The sequence below is a fragment of the Dermacentor albipictus genome, chromosome 9 (assembly GCF_038994185.2).
Source record: "Dermacentor albipictus isolate Rhodes 1998 colony chromosome 9, USDA_Dalb.pri_finalv2, whole genome shotgun sequence".
NCBI classification, from domain to species: domain Eukaryota; kingdom Metazoa; phylum Arthropoda; class Arachnida; order Ixodida; family Ixodidae; genus Dermacentor; species Dermacentor albipictus.
In genome coordinates, this window is record NC_091829.1 from 6,633,031 (window position 1) to 6,653,673 (window position 20,643).

The 20,643-nt window shown below is 42.3% G+C and overlaps 1 protein-coding gene across 15 annotated transcripts in view; it reads left to right on the forward strand.

Annotated features, from left to right (window-relative positions):
• The window catches only part of Pka-C1 (Protein kinase, cAMP-dependent, catalytic subunit 1), a 450,683-nt gene that overhangs the window by 394,664 nt on the left and 35,376 nt on the right, over nt 1–20,643 (forward strand). For 11 of the 15 annotated variants that reach the window (XM_065437227.2, XM_065437235.1, XM_065437232.1 and 8 more), the window contains 5 exons: nt 2,297–2,358; nt 7,896–8,024; nt 9,821–9,919; nt 14,182–14,264; nt 14,429–14,458. In XM_065437227.2, coding sequence (XP_065293299.1) covers nt 2,297–2,358; nt 7,896–8,024; nt 9,821–9,919; nt 14,182–14,264; nt 14,429–14,458 — 403 coding nt within the window. The remainder of the gene's footprint in view (nt 1–2,296; nt 2,359–7,895; nt 8,025–9,820; nt 9,920–14,181; nt 14,265–14,428; nt 14,459–20,643) is intronic. The other 4 variants (XM_070525333.1, XM_065437226.2, XM_065437230.2 and 1 more) reach the window with 1 other exon arrangement.

The window sequence follows — 20,643 nt, forward strand, 5'->3', positions numbered from 1 at the left end:
GACACCACACATAAGAGGTACCATAGTTGACAACAGATCGCAGTGCCCTGTTTTTCTATTTTCATCATTTTCTCGCTTACAAAAACTTGGTTTTCATTACGAATGAAAAATTCGTTATTACAGAAGCATAATCTTCCAATCTAGCTCGACTTAATATTTGCCTTTTGTGTTTCTTTAAGGTACTGCATTGATTGGGTGCTGTTATTTAATATGCTTTTGATTACAGGAAAAGGGTTCACTTGCATAGAATTGCATTGGGTGCAGAAATTGCATAAATCTGAGTTGCAGGACATGAACATGAAGAAGCGGGAACCTACATCCGTGCTCATTTCTCATGCTCAATACTGCAGTCTTCTCAAGTGGCATTTTTACACATGTGCAAGAATGCAAAAAAAGTTTTGCTCATTAGGCAAATATGCTCATTTGCTTGAATGGCATTTCGTTGTTTAATGCTTGCAAAATAGTGTGGACACCTTTGTAGTCTCTTGCATGCCTTTAGTCATGCGGTCTGACAGAATTTAATCGGTCATTGACTGCTTGCCCACAATTTTAATAAGGAATGCTTCTTTGCCTGGTGTTTTGTCAACTCCTAGTTATACAATTCAAATTTTTTGGCACACTGAGAAAACAGTGGTATTGCCTGGTGTTAAGGGCTGAAGGAGTTTAGTTTACCTGAGCCTTCCTCAACGTTTAGGTTTAGTTGTGCCAGGGAAAATTCGGAGGTGAGTACATTCTTAATGGCGGTAATTTCTTGACTTATACACCTGAACAGGTTGTTGGCAGGATCTAAGAAAAAGAAGGCAGCACACAATAATGATGTGTGCTTGCAATTGGATCACATAATTTCAAGGCTGTGCTGATGGTACCATTATCAGTTGACAACAGACATCAAGAAGTTGGGCATGCACCCTGAAAACTGTGCCAGCACTTCAAGCACAGTGTAGATGGATTTCCTATAATGCTTGAATGAAAATTTGGGTTTGTGAGCACTGCAGTTGCACGCTTTGATCACAGCACTATAATGTATAAGATAAAAAAAAATTGCTGTCGTGTTACCTTTATTCCCAGAGTAAGAATAACAAAAGGCAGCCTGTGCAAAGCCTTCTAGGTTAAGTTATTCTTTTATTTCGTGTTTATATCTGCAGCACATTCTGTGCTTGTTTGCATCTAGGTAATGACACTGCGAGTGGTACCTGGTCATTGCATTGATAACAATGATTTGGGAGCATCCAATTTCTTAATATTTACAATAGCTTGGCACTATCAAATGTGAGGTCTTAGCAAGCAGTGGCTTGCGATTATGGCATATTTCTCATAACATAAAGATCCTGCTGTGCTCCACATTTGAGGTGATATTGCCAGAGTTGCATTATATGCTATGAACTAGAAAGTGTTAAGGAATGAATAATTAAGCAGTGATATGGTGCAAGCTGCAACATTAGTAGTGGCCACACTGTTCTCCCACTATAACAACAGTGGTGGAACAAGGAATGTCGTTGAAGCCAATGTTTTAGCAAAAGAACTTGTGGAAGCATTCGCTACAGCAACCTTCCTTGTTCGGCCACTGTTATATTATAATTTGAGCTCATGCCATTGTTTTGTTGTGTAGAGAGAAGTGAAGAAGCTGTCATGTAGTCCATAGTTTCATCGTCTTCCATTTCTTTTGGCACATCCTCTAAGTGTGTCTGAACTAGCCTGGTGTGTTTGATTATCCTTATAGGTTTGTGCCAATCTGTGTGGAACAAGCTATCAATAATTAAAAACATGGAGTAAGAGCATGGCAGGTCGCTTACAAACATGCACATAAAAAAGAACATCAAATTTTCCAGCATGCCAGAAACAAGCCATTGCATACAAAAGTGCATCCATCAGCCATCTCAACTCTGTAGCGTTGCTTAGAGTTTAAGAAATTTTTTAACAGAAATTTGTGCATTATAACTTGCACAATAACTTCATTATAAGACCACCCTTGGCATGAGCAGACTTTCAGGGCTCCCTTGTTACTCATTGCATATGTTTAGTATGCATGTAAAATTCGATTTGGTGCTGTTTTTTCTTGTGTTTCTCTAACACTACTAAATAAGTAATGCTGTAAAGGAATTGGTTCACTTTGATTAGTACTTCGGTAAAGTACCATATTTTTCGTTTCCAACATTATATCTTGCACTTCATAAACATTTCCAGTTTTTGTAAGCGTTTGTCGTCATATGTGTTACTCTGAATTGCACTGCTAAACCATTTTAGGCCAATTATTCTGATGCATCTGTGTTGTCATTTATTTCTCTTCTTCTTATAGTTGAAAGGTTCCTTGAAGAGGCCAGGAAGTCCTTTGAACAAAAATGGACCAGTCCTAGTTCGGTGAGTGGAACTGTTGTATTGCAACCACCAATATAATGAAACAGATTTTTCAAACATACCCCTCTATCTGCTTTAGTAAATAAAGCACATGGCAAGAAAATTTTTAGTCACCATGAGTTGAATCCAGCACAGACCATTTTGCAGTGTAACTGACATGTTAAATGGGTTTTGAACCAACCCTCAGGCTTCGTGGAAAAACATAGTCTGCAGATGATAGCATATGCTGCTGTGAACATTTCAGCCAAGTTTTACTGTCATATGCGGCGCATGGAGCTCGCAAGTGGAATGCGAAGTCGCCTTACTCTCTTTTCAACAGAAGCCTGCTTCTCCTTCTCTTCTAGGTGCTTTATTTTGTAATAAAGCAGATTCCATAAGCGACTGCTATTGGCCAATAGCTGATGTTAATCAAGAAGGGTGTTTGGATCAGTCCGCTTCTCTGTACTGTTATGTATCATCATCATCAGCCTGGTTACGCCCACTGCAGGGCAAAGGCCTCTCCCATATTTCTCCAACAACCCCGGTCATGTACTAATTGTGGCCACGCCGTCCCTGCAAACTTCTTAATCTCATCCACCCACCTAACTTTCTGCCGCCCCCTGCTACACTTCCCTTCCCTTGGGATCCAGTCCGTAACAATGACCATCGGTTATCTTCCCTCCACATTACATGTCCTGCCCATGCCCATTTCTTTTTCTTGATTTCAACTAAGATGTCATTAACTCGTGTTTGTTCCCTGACCCAATCTGCTCTTTTCTTATCCCTTAACGTTACACCTATCATTCTTCTTTCCATAGCTCCTTGCGTCGTCCTCAATTTGAGTAGAACTCTTTTCGTAAGCCTCCAGGTTTCTGCCCCGTAGGTGAGTACTGGTAAGATACAGCTATTATGTACTTTTCTCTTGAGGGATAATGGCAACCTGCTGTTCATGATCTGAGAATGCCTGCCAAACGCACCCCAGCCCATTCTTATTCTCCTGATTATTTCCGTCTCATGATCCGGATCTGCCGTCACTACCTGCCCAAGTAGGTGTATTCCCTTACGACTTCCAGTGCCTCGCTGCCTATTGTAAATTGCTGTTCTCTTCCGAGACTGTTAAACATTACTTTAGTTTTCTGCAGATTCATTTTTAGACCCACCCTTCGGCTTTGCCTCTCCAGGTCAGTGAGCATGCATTGCAGTTGGTTCCCTGAGTTACTAAGCAAGGCAATATCATCAGCGAATCTCAAGTTACTAAGGTATTCTCCATTAACTCTTATCCCCAATTCTTCCCAATCTAGGTCTCTGAATACCTCCTGTAAACATGCTGTGAATAGCATTGGAGAGATCGTATCTCCCTGCCTGACGCCTTTCTTTATTGGGATTTTGTTGCTTTCTTTATGTAGGACTATGGTGGCTGTGGAGCCGCTATAGATATCTTTCAGTATTTTTACATATGGCTCGTCTACACCCTGATTCCGTAGTGTCTCCATGACTGCTGAGGTTTCGACAGAATCAAACGCTTTCTCGTAATCAATGAAAGCTATATATAAGGGTTGGCTATATTCCGCACATTTCTCTATCACCTGATTGATAGTGTGAATATGATCTATTGTTGAGTAGCCTTTACGGAATCATGCCTGGTCCTTTGCTTGACAGAAGTCTAAGGTGTTCCTGATTCTATTTGCGATTACCTTAGTAAATAGTTTGTAGGCAACGGACAGTAAGCTGATCGGTCTATAATTTTTCAAGTCTTTGGTGTCTCCTTTCTTATGAATTAGGATTATGTTAACGTTCTTCCAAGATTCCGGTACGCTCGAGGTCATGAGGCATTGCGTATACAGGGTGGCCAGTTTCTCTAGAATAATCTGTCCACCATCTTTCAACAAATCTGCTGTTACCTGATCCTCCCCAGCTGCCTTCCCCCTTTGCATATCTCCCAAGGCTTTCTTTACTTCTTCCGGCGTTACCTTTGGGATTTCGAATTCCTCGAGACTATTTTCCCTTCCATTATCGTCATGGGTGCCACTGGTACTGTATAGAACTCCTCAGCCACTTGAACTATCTCATCGATATTAGTAATGATATTGCCGGCTTTGTCTCTTAACGCATACATCTGATTCTTGCCGATTCCTAGTTTCTTCTTCACTGTTTTTAGGCTTCCTCCGTTCCTGAGAGCATGTTCAATTCTATCCATATTATACTTCCTTATGTCAGCTGTCTTACGCTTGTTGATTAACTTCGAAAGTTCTGCCAGTTCTATCCTAGCGGTAGGGTTGGAGGCTTTCATACATTGGCGTTTCTTGATCAGATCTTTTGACTCCTGCAATAGTTTGCTGGTATCCTGCCTAATGGAGTTACCACCGACTTCCATTGCACAGTCCTTAATGATGCCCACAAGATTGTCGTTCATTGTTTCAACACTAAAGTCCTCTTCCTGAGTTAAAGCTGAATACCTGTTCTGTAGCTTGATCTGGAATTCTTCTATTTTCCCTCTTACTGCTAACTCATTAATCGGCCTCTTATGTACTAGTTTCTTCCGTTCCCTCCTCAGGTCTAGGCTAATTCGAGTTCTTACCATCCTGTGGTCACTGCAGCGCATTTTGCCGAGCACGTCCACATCTTGTATGATGCCAGGGTTAGCGCAGAGTATGAAGTCTATTTCATTTCTAGTCTCACCGTTCGGGCTCCTCCACGTCCACTTTCGGCTATCCCGCTTGCGGAAGAAGGTATTCATTATCCTCATATTATTCTGTTCCGCAAACTCTACTAATAACTCTCCCCTGCTATTCCTAGCGCCTATGCCATATTCCCCCACTGCCTTGTCTCCAGCCTGTTTCTTGCCTACCTTGGCATTAAATTCGCCCATTAGTATAGTGTATTTAGTTTTCACTCTACTCATCGCCGATTCCACGTCTTCATAGAAGCTTTCGACTTCCTGGTCATCATGACTGGATGTAGGGGCGTAGACTTGTACAATCTTCATTTTGTACCTCTTATTAAGTTTCACAAGACCTGCCACCCTCTCGTTAATGCTATAGAATTCCTGTATGTTACCAGCTATATTCTTATTAATCAGGAATCCGACTCCTAGTTCTCTTCTCTCCGCTAAGCCCCTGTAGCACAGGACGTGCCCACTTTTTAGCACTGTATATGCTTCTTTTGGCCTCCTACCTTCACTGAGCCCTATTATATCCCATTTAGTGCCCTCTAATTCCTCCAATAGCACTGCTAGACTCGCCTCACTAGATAACGTTCTAGTGTTAAACGTTGCCAGGTTCATATTCCATTGGCGGCCTGTCCGCCAATGGAATATGAACTTGCATCATCAGCAGTTAAACCAGCAATTAAGAAGTGGCAACTACCATACCCTCTCACAGCCTTCGCCTCATTTTTGTCATTCCCATGGCACTCGAAGTAGTACCACTGTGCCTATGCAGAACAATGACTTTCATGTTCCTCTTAAAATCACACCGAGTTCTGGTACCAGCTTGGCCTCCAGTATTGGATGGCATAACCCTCTGTCAGACTTCCCTGTGTTGGAGGCCATAATACTGGCACAGTAGCTTTGTTACTTGCCACAAGATGGTGCCACTGCCTTATCATTGATGAGGCTTCTCCAATTTCTTTCTTTCATTGGAGGCACAGCTATTATGTACTGCTGTGCACTGAGTGGTCGATGTTCGTGCATGATGTAAGATTTGGCAGTCGTAACTGTAGGGAGGACCTTGATTCTTCGTCGGGACTTAGGCAAGCAGGATTTATTTACATTATTTATAGTTGAACATGGGATACATTTACACAGTCTAGCATGACTCCCAAATGGAGCCCGCAAGACGAAGCATACAGCAAACGAGCACACAGCTCACGAGTACATTTCGAACACGACAACGAGCACGACGATGAGCACACTCTAGCAGCCGACAATCACTGCTTATAAGCATTCCGTTCAACGTCATTGTGCGACGTCATTGCAAACCACACACCTTTTTGGAGGAGAAGGGCTCACACGCACGTGCCGCACAGGTTTCAGTGCTCTCTCGAGGGCAGATGACCTTTGCAGTGCAGTCGTCGTGGTATCCACTGTCTTGCGTCCCCGTAGTCAGGTGGTCACGCCTGAACCCAACCGGCACCCCTAAATTCCAGAGCTGCCGTAGTCCACAGTTCTCCAAAGGAAATTCACAATTGGTTAGCGCTGTCCTCGCTGGTTCTCTGAAGGGTGCCACCACCCTGGATCGATCGATGCACCTGCAGCGGGCTGAAATAGCTGCAGGCTGATCCTAACAGTGAGCAGTAAGTGCCCTTTGTGGCACAGCTGATAACATCGATGGGATTAGCTTTATGGTATAATGTTCTTTTAAAAGCACAGTGTTATGTTCCTTCAGGGAAAAAAACAAACACTGAAACACTTTTTTCAGAGCTGTCAAAATAACTACTTGTTATGATTGCAGCTATAGTAATTCAAGGCAAATCTTATTTATAATACCTGTGTCAGTGCTTTTGCAATGGCAGTTGATCCTGTTCTAGTGTGAATGATTTTTATGGACTCTGGAATAGTACTTTCTATTTGATTGTTCCCATATTCTTATTCGTTGTAACAGCATAGGCAATATGCATTACAGCTGTCGCTATTTGGGTGAAATTGTATAAGAGCTTGTTACTAGAAGGGTAGAAGTAAGTTAAAATGAATTTCTAATAGTAGTGGTGAATTGGACTCTTGCACATCACATGTTGCGTATTGTATAGATGTTGCTTTCTTATAGAGTTGGATAAAGTTTCCTTTTTGATAGAAAAATTGGCTTAATACATGACTTTTACTGCAGCACACATATTGCAAGTACTAAATTTTGCGTGAGTAAGGGAGCCTGGTATAATTGGATCTTCCTGCTAAATTAATTCCCATTTCCGTTTCTCACAGTGATGACATTTTGCGGTGCATTAAATTTAGTACCATGTTTAGGTGCAGTACTTGCCTGTATTGCCCTCCAGAATGAATCTATGAGTACCTGTTGTTTGTGATGATGGTGGATGAAAAGTGTAGATTTTCTCAGCAGTAGTGTGGTGGTACCCTATGCCACTGTCATGGTGCACTCTGTGTATTGCCATAATGATCACATACAGCATCATTGCTCCTTTCTGGGAAATAAGCTTTGCTTTCACATTGCACAGACAATGTGCACTGTTGGTTTATTCTAAACAATAGAGCCACAAACAAGCCAGTCAGCAAGTTTAATGTCACCTTCATAAAATGTACTTTCAATGGTTTTCACTTTGGTGATTGTGTGAAAATAATGCAAAACATGCATTTCAAGTATTCCTTCAGTGTTAACGTAAAATAGCATCCTAACACAAGAAAGAGCTTTCATTTTTATCACGGCGCTTGATTATATTATGATAGAAGACACAGGTTTGCAGCTAGAACCACTTACTGGACAAGTTGATGTGTAGTGACTTTACCAAGGTTTTCAACTACTCAAAACAGCTGTGTGGCGAAGCCTCACTTATGCAGCACTGGAACTAGCATGTCATTACATTGACATGATTGCCCTGTTGACTCGCAGAACACAGCCTGCCTGGAGGACTTTGACCGGATCAAGACTCTAGGGACTGGCTCCTTTGGGCGGGTGATGCTCGTCCAGCACAAACAGCACAAGGACTATTATGCCATGAAAATACTAGACAAACAAAAGGTATGTGGCCAGCATGTCACCAGTTTCATTCATCAAAAGGACTAGTTGGTGGCCTAGTTGCTTCTTGCTGAGTGAAGGACATAATTGTTACTAAAGAGATGTCCACAGTCATGAAGACAGAAACAGAAAAACACTGATGACAACATTGGCTACTTACCTTTGTTTACTCTTGATTGCTACTTTTTCTGGGAATTCCCAGCAACGTTTGATACTGAGAAGGAAAGGCCCGTTGTGCATCTTCGCATTATAAAATTCCCATTCATATTATGCTGTTTTATAGAGTGATGCTTTCATACCTTGCAGGAACATTTTAGGTTTACATGTTTGCATTGAGCTGTAGGCTTGCGTTCTTTGTGCGGGGCACAGCCCCTTGTTGTAGTTTTGATAGTACAGTAGACTTTCCTTATTTTGACTTCAGGTAATTCAGTTCTTCAGTTCATTTGATCCCGACCAAACGTCCCAACTGGCCAAATGTTTCCTTATTTCAGCCCTGAAATTCGCCATCACTAGATAATTCAAACTTGACTGGCTATCACAAATGCACCTGATCCACATGGGACCCCAGTTGCTGCAGTTTCTGTCATGGCGGCGCTAGGGGCCAGTGAATGCATTAAAGGCATGTTGTCTCCCTCTGAAAACACCTATTTTAAGCCTACCCTGGGAAGATTTTCACACACACACACAAAAAAAAAGCAGCACACAATGTATGGTTATTATATTTACTCATTTATAAAGCGCATTTTTCTCAAGAAAATTTGTAAAAAAAAATGCCTTTACAGTGCAGTCAGTACAAAACCACACTCGTGGTGTTTTCAACAGCCAATTGCCAGAACCACTGTCATTGCCATTGCCATCACAAAATGGTAACAGACCAAGTTCTTATATAGGATGGCAATGACCGCACGCCACTGTCTGTCCTTGGTTACAAAAATAAGCTAATTAAAAATAGTCACATTGGGGGTCTTCGGCATTCCTAAAAATTGCATGCTTTGAAGGACAAACTAACAAAATCTTAATCTTTATGGGATCCACTGTCCCATTTGTTGTTTGTGATTTCTGTGGAGTCGATCGATTGGCACAATACAAATAACGATATGGTGTGGTCCATATACAGCAATAATGTCTGGTCTAAGGGTGACGGTGATGGACATTAAGTGCAAATAAATTTCCATTTTGCAAACGCAAATGTTGCTGGTTTCACCTTTCTTTTATTTCCAGAACTGGACGCATGCTCCTTTTCTGTTAAAAATTTGGGTGTACATTAGATCTATAATTTGGTTAGGAGCTCCAGTGTCATTTCAACCTTGATGCCATTAGGAGCTTTATTGTCATATTTGTTTGTGTTTTACTTTGAGCCTGGGTGGATCCGTAAAACCTGGGTGGATCCGGAGGCATGCTAGGATTGGGCAAATGTACCTCCAAACGAAGTGGCTGTGTGTGTGGACATTTTTTCTGGCTCTTCTTCTATTAAACTTGCTGGTAATTAGATCAGTTTCGTTGGTCCCATCAAGGTCAAATTAACGGATGTTGACTGTATGTGTGTACGTGTGTTGGTGGACATGCATATATATATATATATATATATATATATATATATATATATATATATATATATATATATAGCAGGTACCTTGAAGAAGGAAAGGTACTGAAGTTATCTGTACATATTACATAACATAAGGCTGTGGCATAGTTTCAATTTTAATAACTTGATTTGAAATGATGCTTTAAATCTTTCACTGTGAATTCATGCAGATTTTTCTCCTGTTTGTGTTTTTTTTTCTGTACTCTTCCAGGTAGTAAAGCTAAAACAAGTAGAACACACCCTAAATGAAAAACGGATATTACAAGCCGTCGAGTTCCCATTCTTGGTCAAGCTAGCATACCACTTCAAGGTGAGATAGAATATATATTGTATGAGTTTTCTTTTCTTTTATGTGCGAAGAAATCATGCTCAGAGAACCGGTCTCAAGTCATTCGAAGTGGCACTTCGATTGCAAGATCAGTCTTTCTAAGTGTACCTTTAAACATCATGGCCTCTTAATAAGAATCCAGGCACTCTGCTTAAAATTTTAATGATGGCACATATAAATACTAGAAAAAAATATTTTCTATCTAAATGTGCAAAACCATCAAGAATAAGCATAATCAACAAAAAGCAAGATATATATTGAGAAACCTTTATCAGCAATAGGGCGGAAGGCAGAAAACTGGTAGTGAGCTTTTGCCCAAACAACCTATAGCTTTATTTGGAATTTCTACAGACAGCTCTCATCATATGTGGACCATAAGTGAACATTTTCTTTGCTTGTTTGTGACACTACTGGAGCCTAAGATCTTGCATCGGTCTTTCTCCTCTGACCGTGCTTTCAAAGGAAAGCAAGTCACATGCCCAACTTCTTCCTCGTGCTGCATTCCTGCTCTAAACCAACAGGTGCTGTTGCTGCCTGTCATTCAGCGTTTGCTGAACACATTTAGCAAGAAACTTCATGTTTGCAAGAAGCTTTGCAAGAAAATTTAGCGTTCTGATGCTGACCACAAGATTGCGGTTTTGTTTCTTGCTGTGGTGGTCACATTCTAAGGGGGGTGAGAGAGAGAGATAAAAGCGATGAGAAAGGCAGGGAGGGGGCTGAAATCCAAAAGTGCTCATGTGCTTATATTTAGATTCATGCTAAAGAACCGCTATTGGCAAAAATGAATGCGCTGTCCCCCACGACAATGTCTGTCATGGCTGCGTGTTGCTTTGGTACATTAAACGCTGTAATTTGAGTTGATTTTGAAATGAAAGTTAAAAGAAAGATTACCTGCTACTAATTGGAACTAAGTCCCCAGCTTCCGAATGTCACATGCAGTGCTTTGCAAATTGAGCTTAGCTGTAGCTGTTACTCCCTCCCTCGGCTTTTTTTTTGGGCATCTGCACGGATGCACGTGATAGCCTTGGGAGTGTTGACCTCTGCCACTTGCTGTCGTGGCACATGTCACGTAGCAAAGCTACAAGCATTAGGAACATGATCCTTTGCTCGCTCAAAAATGTCAGAAAAGAAAGACCTGAAAGAAAACCAAGAAAGATTAGAATGCATCGTGGTTTATCATGTGAGATTGACAATGAGTGAACAATGTCGCTAGTCCTTAGTGCATATTGCTAGGATGTCGCCAAATGTGTATTAATTCACTATAGTACTGTATAATTAATCAAATGAAAAGTGCAAATTGGAAACAAAATTTCGAAATTTCATGCACTACTGAGCTGTAAGTTTGCAGCATTATTGCTACTAGTGTAAAATTATGTTCACTAGGTGGCAGGACAGTGGGCTTGAACAGATGCTGTCATAGTCTCTTTGTAAAGATTACAGTCCATTTCTACAGATCTTTCAAAAGTGAAGGAGTAAAATATTCTTAAATCAGAGAATGAAAAGAGTATCAGAGAATTAAAAGGAGTTGCTGTTTCGCTCGAAAGGTGAAGCATTGATTGCAATGGCAAATTATTAGCCAGCTGTACGAAGTGTAAGGTTAGTAATTTTATCAGTTGCATGAACTAGGGGTGTGCAAATATTCTGAACTTTCAAATAATGAATCGAACAGTGTCTTGTTTGATTTGGTCTTGAAAACCAATAGATACTACTCGTAAATGCAAATGTTGTTTAATACTTTTCGAATATTTTAAAATGTCATCTGCACTCATATAAGTATAACATTCGAGAAAAGGTATGTCTCTTTATAGGCTGGGCAGCGATGTTTCACACTCTCTGAAAATCCCTGTGCATGCAAGGAAACTGCTTGTTTGCTTGTAATGCTCCATTTATGCTTATAAGAAAACGCTTCATAATGTTGTGTGTAATGACAGAAACTTGCCAATCTTAAGAATACTGGGATGTGAACATAGCTTTATATTAGTTGTGCTAATGGCTGTTCATTATTTAAAAGCCATTCGAAAAGTATTCGATTCATACTCGATTCGGTACCAAAAAATCACTATTCGCGCACCCTTATTACTAACTAAATTAGCAACCGTGTTGTAATGTGCATAACGGCAAACACAACCACATCTCACTCAATGACCGCGGACACTCGCTGTCAAAATGTTAGTGGGACGAGGAACAGCAGCATTAGCTAGTGAATTCCCCATCATGCTGCCTCTCGCTTCAGTGCTAACAATCCGGGCAAGAGCACAGCGCACACGAAGCCATTGGCTATCTAGGGTCGCCTAGCCTTCGAACCCACTGCAGATTGCCTCCAAAGTAGGCTGTGCATGGCCATGCTCAGCCACCGCAGCTGCTGCAGCCGGAGTGAAAGAGAAGGTGCACACTAGCCCGCTCCCCCACCCCTACGCCCCCTTTGAACGCGCACACTTTCCCACTTGCCCTCTGGCATGTGGGAGAAGACACCGTTGCATCAAACCACCAGCCTGTGCGGCTCACACTCGCAGGCTTTTTCTTGCATGTATCACATATGGTTCGCGGCGTTTATGATGGCGGAAATTTGCCTGCAGTGTCTGTGTAATCGTTAGCAATAAGTATGGTAATACACCTTTGTTACAGCGGCTGCTGTACGAGTGGAGTGGAAACTTTGCAAATTAAAAGATCCTCCTTTCCTGTGGGCCAAACACACTGAGCTGTGATGCCAGGGGCTGTTGCATCTGTTGTTGCTATAGTAATGGACACATCACCGAGTGACTGTGGATGACATTGCTCTACTTGTTTGCTTAAAGGAGCATTGACATTCATTTCTGAAATTTTATATACTCAACCACATGCTTCTCACACGTGAAAGCATGGCACTAGGCAAGTATGAAGGTGTGGAAACACTTGTAGCACATTTTGATTTGATAGTTAAGATGGTTTTAAAATGCTGGACTTGGCATTGACATATGAAGACGTCATGACTCAGAGAAAATTTTTTTGATGTCATGCCGCAGTAAGGCTTTACTATGATGCTTACGTGTAGCAGCGTGTAGCAGCTGCAGCGATTGTATTAATGGAGCTTGCCAGCGTGTGATAAAATAGCGTGTGATAAAATAATGACGCACTCACCTTCTCGGTGCCAAAATCGAAACTGGTTCATAGAAACTAGTCTTCTAGTAAATTATCTGGGCTGCTCTCACACTTCCCAATACTTTTTATTGTTTATAGAGGGGTTTAAACTTTCATACATGACAAGCTGGAAGTATTGCACCATTACTCCTTGAAGTCAGGGTTCAGCTTACCACATTGTTTATGATATGCTGAAGTTTCAAGACTTGTTTTCAAAAATTCAGAGGATGCTTAAGCTTTGCCTTTAAGAGTGGAACGCAATAGCATTCAAAAATCCCTGATTGCTTCTCGCACTTCCCGGCAACTGCAGCATATGTAAACTTAATCTTTACCTGGAAATGCTTGCCGTGAATGCTATGCATGAAGGCGAGCTTTGTGGTGGAACCACAGCTTCTTGTGTGGGCCACGATGCGGTGGAGGGGACCGCCAGCTGGAGTTAATGCAAAGAACCGGGCGCGCCACCTTGTGGCCCCCAAGACGGCCATTGCGCCGGTGCGCGCAAAATGGCGCATGCTGTGGCTGGTTTGCGTGTGTGAAGGGGTTTTTGCATAACAGAATTGTTTTCTCATATAGTCAGATTACAGTCCGAGAGCTATGTCTGTAGGTTTTGTGCAACTCATAGTTTACGATTTTTCTACATATTTTAGCTTGAGAAATTCAATTAGTTCAGTCAATTCCTGGCATCATATGGAAGGCCTGAGTATATGTGGTTTGAAAATCTTTTCGCCAATGCGGCATCTGATGCTGGACGCCAGATTTTCTGCGACACGGGCTCCTTAATGCCATCGCGTTAAAATTGTTAGCATGGCAGTTCACAGAATAGCTTGCACCGAGTGTGCATGACTGGCTGCGCAGCCAAATGGAGGAATTTCTCCCACGATAATTCAGGAACTTTGCAAACATTGGGAAACTTGTTTTGAGCATACAGGAATTATGTAGTAAAGTACTTCTCATTTGCTCAATAATTTTTTTTCTTATTTTGCACTTCTTATTTGATCGACCCTCATATATGCCAAATATATGCTAGCTCTTAAGTGAAACGAAGAGCATTGAACTCGTATGAAGCTTGAGGTTTTGAACCACTCATCAGAAGGTTGTAATCAGGGTGTCATTCTTCCCATGTGCAGGACAACTCAAACTTGTACATGGTACTGGAATATGTGCTTGGAGGCGAGATGTTCTCACATCTAAGGAAAAGTGGGAGATTCTCGTAAGTATTCCATGATACATCCTGCATCCACCCCCTCCTCTCCGCTGCACTTTTGAAAGCCTTAAAGATTGGTAGCCTTCTTTCTTCTTCAAACCTTTTGTTCTTCTCTGATTTGTTATTGATGTCATTTGTGGTTTTTGTTTTTCTCTTTTTTCTTCTGCAAGTTTGGTGCCACCTGACCATTTCAGTTTGTGGTAGGTAGCCTGCATTAAACTAAACTTCTGTACTTTAGATAGCCTCAATTAAACCTAGTTTATCATGAAGGAATAAAACTTAGAGTGCTTGGGAAAGAAAACTGACATTTTGATAGACGGGCTTACCTTTCGTGTCAAGGCAGCCTTGTTATCCTTGGCACTTTTTTTTATCATGCTGTTATTACCGGGTAAATTAAAGCTGATACAGAAGCACACAGCGCTCCACTGAAGGACCGTAAAAGATTGCTTTCTGTCCCATCTTCATCAGTGAAACTATTTTTCTCTAAAGCAGCTGTCAACGCTCATCTATTTTCACTGTTGTCATACTGTCAGATGTGGTGTCGCAGCAGGCCTTATAGCATTTCGCAAGCATATACAATGGATTTCATGTAACATTTCTGAGTGTACACTAGACGCTCCGAAATGACAACGAAAAGGCATTTTTCGCACTGGCATCTAGGATCTAGCAGAGCATTCATTGAGGACACGAGAGCAGTGGTCATATTTTGTAAAGACTTATTTGTCATTCTTATCACTTGTTGCGCCAAGTGGCCTGTAACGGTGGCACAGTTTCATCTGAGCCATTTATAAAAGGTGATTAATATAAACAACAAAATAGATCACTATAATTATGGTGCATATCTGGCAATGTTTAAGATTCTATTATAAAGTGCGTAACTTTTAGAGCTTGTTTAGAATTGTCTTGTCGACGGCAGCAATTTCACAATTTTTTCTGGAATCCAGTTCAAGGAAAAACTATCTTCAAGAAAATCAAATACAGTTGCTGAAAGACTTCTCAGAGCCTAATTTTCTGGACTGGCTTTATTATTTATACCTACACGCAGAATTGCCACCTACTCATATAATCAATGTAGTATAATGAAAAATGAAGTTTCGGCCACTGTTACAACAATATTTTATGAATAAATTTCATAAAAATCTTTTTGTCTGTGGCCTAGGTCATTCTTGCTGCAACTATGAAACAACAGATTGCCTGTTCACAGTGTCCCCGCAAAACAAACTCTGCAAATTTTTCATAAAAAGTGAATATCGTAATTAATAAAATACCCTTTTACCAAGCCTTCCCATATTCTGGCTTCCACTACAGTAATATCCAAATCTGAAGGTTGGCAGCTCTGCCCTTGTCTGCACATGTGCAGCAGTCTATTGTGAATCACTACAGAACTACACTGCAAGTTAGACGATGCAACAAGCATTGAAGTGTCTTTCCTCCATATACCGAATTCTATGTGCTCTGCTCTTCGCATTTCATTGTGGCTTAATGACAAGCACAATAGCACAGAACCTTTAACATTAAACTAAAGCACAGCATGCTGTGTGTGCAGAGTGCACGAGAGTGTGGTAAAAAGACGGCAGCGTTGGAGGGTAGTTGTGGTGGCCGAATTGGCAGCATGGTCAGCCGGGCGTGTTTTCTGGTAGCTGACAGTTCATGGGAGTTGTGAAATGCTGAATCAGCCGAGTAACTAGCAGCATTGTGTGCCACCACTTTTTGGGCTAATTGGCATGAAATAATCATTACTATATTTACTAGTGTAAGGCGTGCCCTAGCATAAGCCCACATTGTTAAGAGTTGTAGGACGATCTCACCGCTGGCATCCAGTTGTAAGGTTTGTAGTCGGGCATGAACTATGAGGTAGCTGGCCCATGCTGTCGCCCAACTCACTCACGCTTGGGACGTGGTTGTAGGGAGGAACTTGCTTTCATCAAGAACTAGGAGCACAGGATTTATTTACAGTATTTACATTAAAACGGGATACATTTCAGCAGCCTAACATGACTGCAAAAAGGAGCATGAAGCTCCCACCACGAAGCGCACAGCACAGGAGCACAAAGCTCCAAGCACCAAGCACACCCCAGCAGCCGATAAACTGCTGCTTAAAAAGCCTCTGTCCTCCCTAGATTCCTGGGGGAGGGAAAACTGCTGTCCATTCGGATTGTCAACAGTCGTTGGGGCGTAGTTGACCCGCCTTTGAGATCGAGGGCTCACACACTCACACGCACTTTGGATTCCCAGACCCCACCGGGTTGACCAGACCTCATAGCCAGATTGTCACTCTTGATCCCAACCGGCGCCTCTTAATTCCAGAGCTGACTTCTCCGCTAGCTGCCACGAGTGTCAGCAGACTGTGACGAATCCTAGGGCCCGAGGAAACGCACCGCAAAACACCCTTTGTTAGAGAAGCTCTCTTGCTGCAAATAGACCATGAATGCCACGGCACATCAACCAACAATACACGGTCCACCAAACGTGGCCAGCCCTGCTGCCGTCGCTGACTTTCCGAAGGAGGCGCATGGTGGATTAATGCTGCCGTGGTCTCCACTTCTCCAAAGGAAGTGCATGGTCGGTGAGCGCTGTAGTCGTCGCCGGTTCTCTGAAGGACGCCACCCCCGCAGGTTGATCAAAACAACTGCAGTGGGCTGAGATAGCTTTGCAGAAGCAGTACCCCTGCTGGCAGATAGTAACAACATGCATACTCACGCGCTGGTTCATTTCTGCAAGCTGCTATTAGATGGTACTAGTTGTCCTGCTGATGATGACAATGTCATCACTGTATAACTGTACCCCGTACTATGACTTGAACTTGGCACCAAACCAAAAAGCTCTGACAAAACGGTGTGACAGTGCTGGTTGGGCCTAGCTGCCACGTGCAACGAGTGGCGAGCTCTTTTGGGAAGCTCGCCCTTTGAATGTTTGTACCAGCAGGCTACATCGGTGATTGGGGCCTGAGATTGCATGCTGAAGCTGGACTGACCACCACATTTGTGTAAAGTGGCATTTGGGTCTGCAGCCAATCAACCAGCAACTACCAGGAATGTCTACCTATAAGTTTGTGTGTCCCCTTACTGCACAGAATGGCATAAGGCCCTGTGTGGCCATAAAGTCGAGCTTCAAATTGATTCTGTGCAGCACAGCCTAAACTGACAGTGACGAGAATTAAGGACGCGAGGTATTGGCACTTCATAACAACCCTGCATGGATGAGTGCTAAACACTACCATGGTCTCTACCATCAAGAAATTTCAAGTAAACCTTATTTTAATGGAGCACAACGCCGAGCAACAGCCTGTAAACTACTTCTCTGCTGGGCTGGCGCTCTAAAAAAAATGCCGAAAATGAGCTTACTGTCACAGTTTGCTTTTTCAAAAGGAAAAAATTGGCATCCACTTGAATTGTAGCTACAAAGGAAGCCCACACAGCTTTCTCGGGAACAAAGCCTTGCAGTTAAAGAAAAATCGTCGTGGTCCGGGACTCGAGCATGGGACCAACACCTTTCCGAGGCGGTCGCTCTACCATGTGAGCTAACCAGGAGGTTAGACAATCGCAGAGCGAGGGTGAATTACAACTCGAGGTACTGGGACACTGACTCTCTATGGGTTCCCTTTGTAGCTTTGTGCTACAGTTCGGGTGGATGCCAATTTCTCCTTTTCATGTACTTTCCTCCACCTTGCGGGCTTTCGAACTGATTTGCCGATTCGCTTCTTGTACTGCCCGATAAGCCTCCTTCGTGTAAGCCCGCACTCGGAAAAATTCAGAAAATAAAGTGCAGGCCTTATACAAGTAAATACAACGAATCTCATTTATGAGCTTAAAAAGTTTCGTTACATTTATTTATTGACAGTTTTCACTTTGTTAAAATTAAAATATTAATGCTTGGGCTTTTGTTGGAATTGCAAGGGGAATTTCTATTGCCTTAGTCACTAGTTTGTTATGATCCAATTCTTTATAACAGTCTGACTGCACATCCAAATGCTTACCATATCAGTTGCAGTCATTGTGCTTTTTCATCTTGACGGCAATGCTGCTCTTGGGACAGTGGCTTAAGCTGAATGTTAGAAATGGTTACTGACACTCTTTTCGGCGTCTACGGGAGTGCTAAAAGTCCACAGCCGGCAACCTCAGAGTGATGTTTTATTTTTCTCACATTTTGCAGGTATTGAAAATCTGGAAAAATGGCTATAGCCATGTTAACGTGAACTTTCTAAAAACTTCTGTGTCCATATGAAATATTTCTGACTTTGCTCTACAACGTTTGAAGTGCGCCTGGCCGTGGTGGTTCAGTTGCTAAGACAGAGGGCGGGGGATCAATTCCCAGCCATGCCATGACAGCCACGCTTTGATTGAGGCAAAATGCAAGAACACCTTTGTACCATTCTTTCGGTACCTGTTAAATAAACCCAGGGGATCAAAATTAATCCGGAGCCCCTCACTACAGTGTGCCTCATCATTGTATTGTTGTTTTAGCTTGTAAAACACCAGAATTTAATTATTATTTATTTTCAACTTGTGAAATACAATTATTGCATAATTATTTATGTCTAGGAACTTGCCGAATTGGTTCTAATGAATTAGCTAGCGAAGTGCTTCACGAAATGTATTTCAGGGTATTACAACTACTGTGAACACTCTGCTGTTTGTTTCATCTATGTACCAAATACCCTTTCCTTAAAAGGCTTGGCTGAGGTTGTGAGACACCCTCGTAAGGCACTTTTTAGATGCAAGATATGGGTTGCCTTAAATAGTGGTCGTAAGGTTTTATGTTTCGTTTGTAATGTTGGGACAAACAAGAATGACGCATTTCTTGGTTAGAAGGCCTTGTTCATTTCACTTTCAAAAAAAGTAATCAAGTGGGCATGTGGAGTGTTTCTTTTATTGCAAGTGTCTTTGAGTGACAGTAAAATGTGTGCGTGTGTGCGTGTGCGTGTGCGTGTGTGTGTGTGTTTGTGTGTGTGTGTGTGTGCGCGCGAGAGAGAGAGAGAGAGAAGTGCAAATGATTTACAGATTATGTGCTGGAGGGAAGGGAAAGAAAAACGGAAAGACGTGGTTGTGCTCGAAGAAACGCTTGGCAGTGCGAGTTTAATCTGGTGTCTGCACCGCACGTCTGCAGTATGACACTAAGTGTGACGCCACCCTGCATTCAGCAGATTTTGTGTTCCCAAAACTTCATATGTGCAAAGCGGTTCGGTTAGCTGGTTCAGATCCTCTCGCTATGAAGGATGTAGTTGAGTTTTGCGTTCACCCTGTGCTGCACTTTGGCAACTGGAATGCGAAGCTTTTAAAGATATATTGGGCGATTTGCTTTTTTGTGCATGAGTAAGATGGCACAAGGTGAGACAAAGTAGTAAAACATAAGTTGTAAGCCTCAATAGCAGTGTGACTTTAAAAGCAGAGATGTTTGATCTCTCAAATTTTTCATTTAAGGCAAGATAATGGGAAGTGTGTTTGTTGCAAGCATGATGAGTATAGGAATGATAACAAATCCTTGATAGTGAGTGGGGCAGTGATGCACATGTTCCCTGATGCTATCATGTTAAGTGATCATGCTTTTTCTCAAGGTCCGAGCTTGTTTCGCTCCTAAGCATAGAGTTGAAAATGCAGTTTACATTCAGTTGGTTATGTGTAATTTTGATGTGCTACATTTGTTATGTCCCTTAATAATTGGATCCCCGTCTAAACATGGCCAGTCAATGAAGTTTTTAAGTACTCATATTCATTAGTGCCTCTGCTGGTGTTATGCTGTCATAGCGTCAGGAGAAATCCCTAGTTCAGTATCAATCCTGTCTTTCAAACCAGACAACCCAGTCTTAGTTAAATCGGAAACAACAAACTTACACGGAACTCAAAATTTTTTATTTGCTTAGTGACCACAAGTGTTTGTGTTGTATTGCGATAGCAAATATACAGACACTCGAGGTGCATTTTTGCCATTGGCGTCGCCATGAGGTTTTGCATAAAGTCCAAGGATGATAAAATCGTTGCCATGCGCCATGCTGTACGTATGTGCGATGGTGAGCTGGCGATTGCAGCTCAATCTTGCGCATGCAAAGGACAAAAGCGGGGAAAAAGCGCACTGCCTTCTGTTGCGCTCAAAGCTTTGGGGGGGAGGGTGGGGGGGGGGGGGGGCAGGCTTATTCTACTCCGGGTGGCCCGGGCGTCCGCATGCACCCGGCTGGGCCGCTGTATCTTGAAAGCCATCTGCGGCGGGTACAGAATGTGCGCTGTGCTGTGTTTTTGCATTGAGGTGAGTGGCAGCACGACGGTCAATTCATACGATGCTGCTGCCGTGTTTCCTTATTGCAACGTTTTGATAGCAAGTTTCCGTGGTCACCGAGTGAGACGTGTTCATGTTTGCTTGTGCACTCCTGACACCATGCTTTATTAATTTA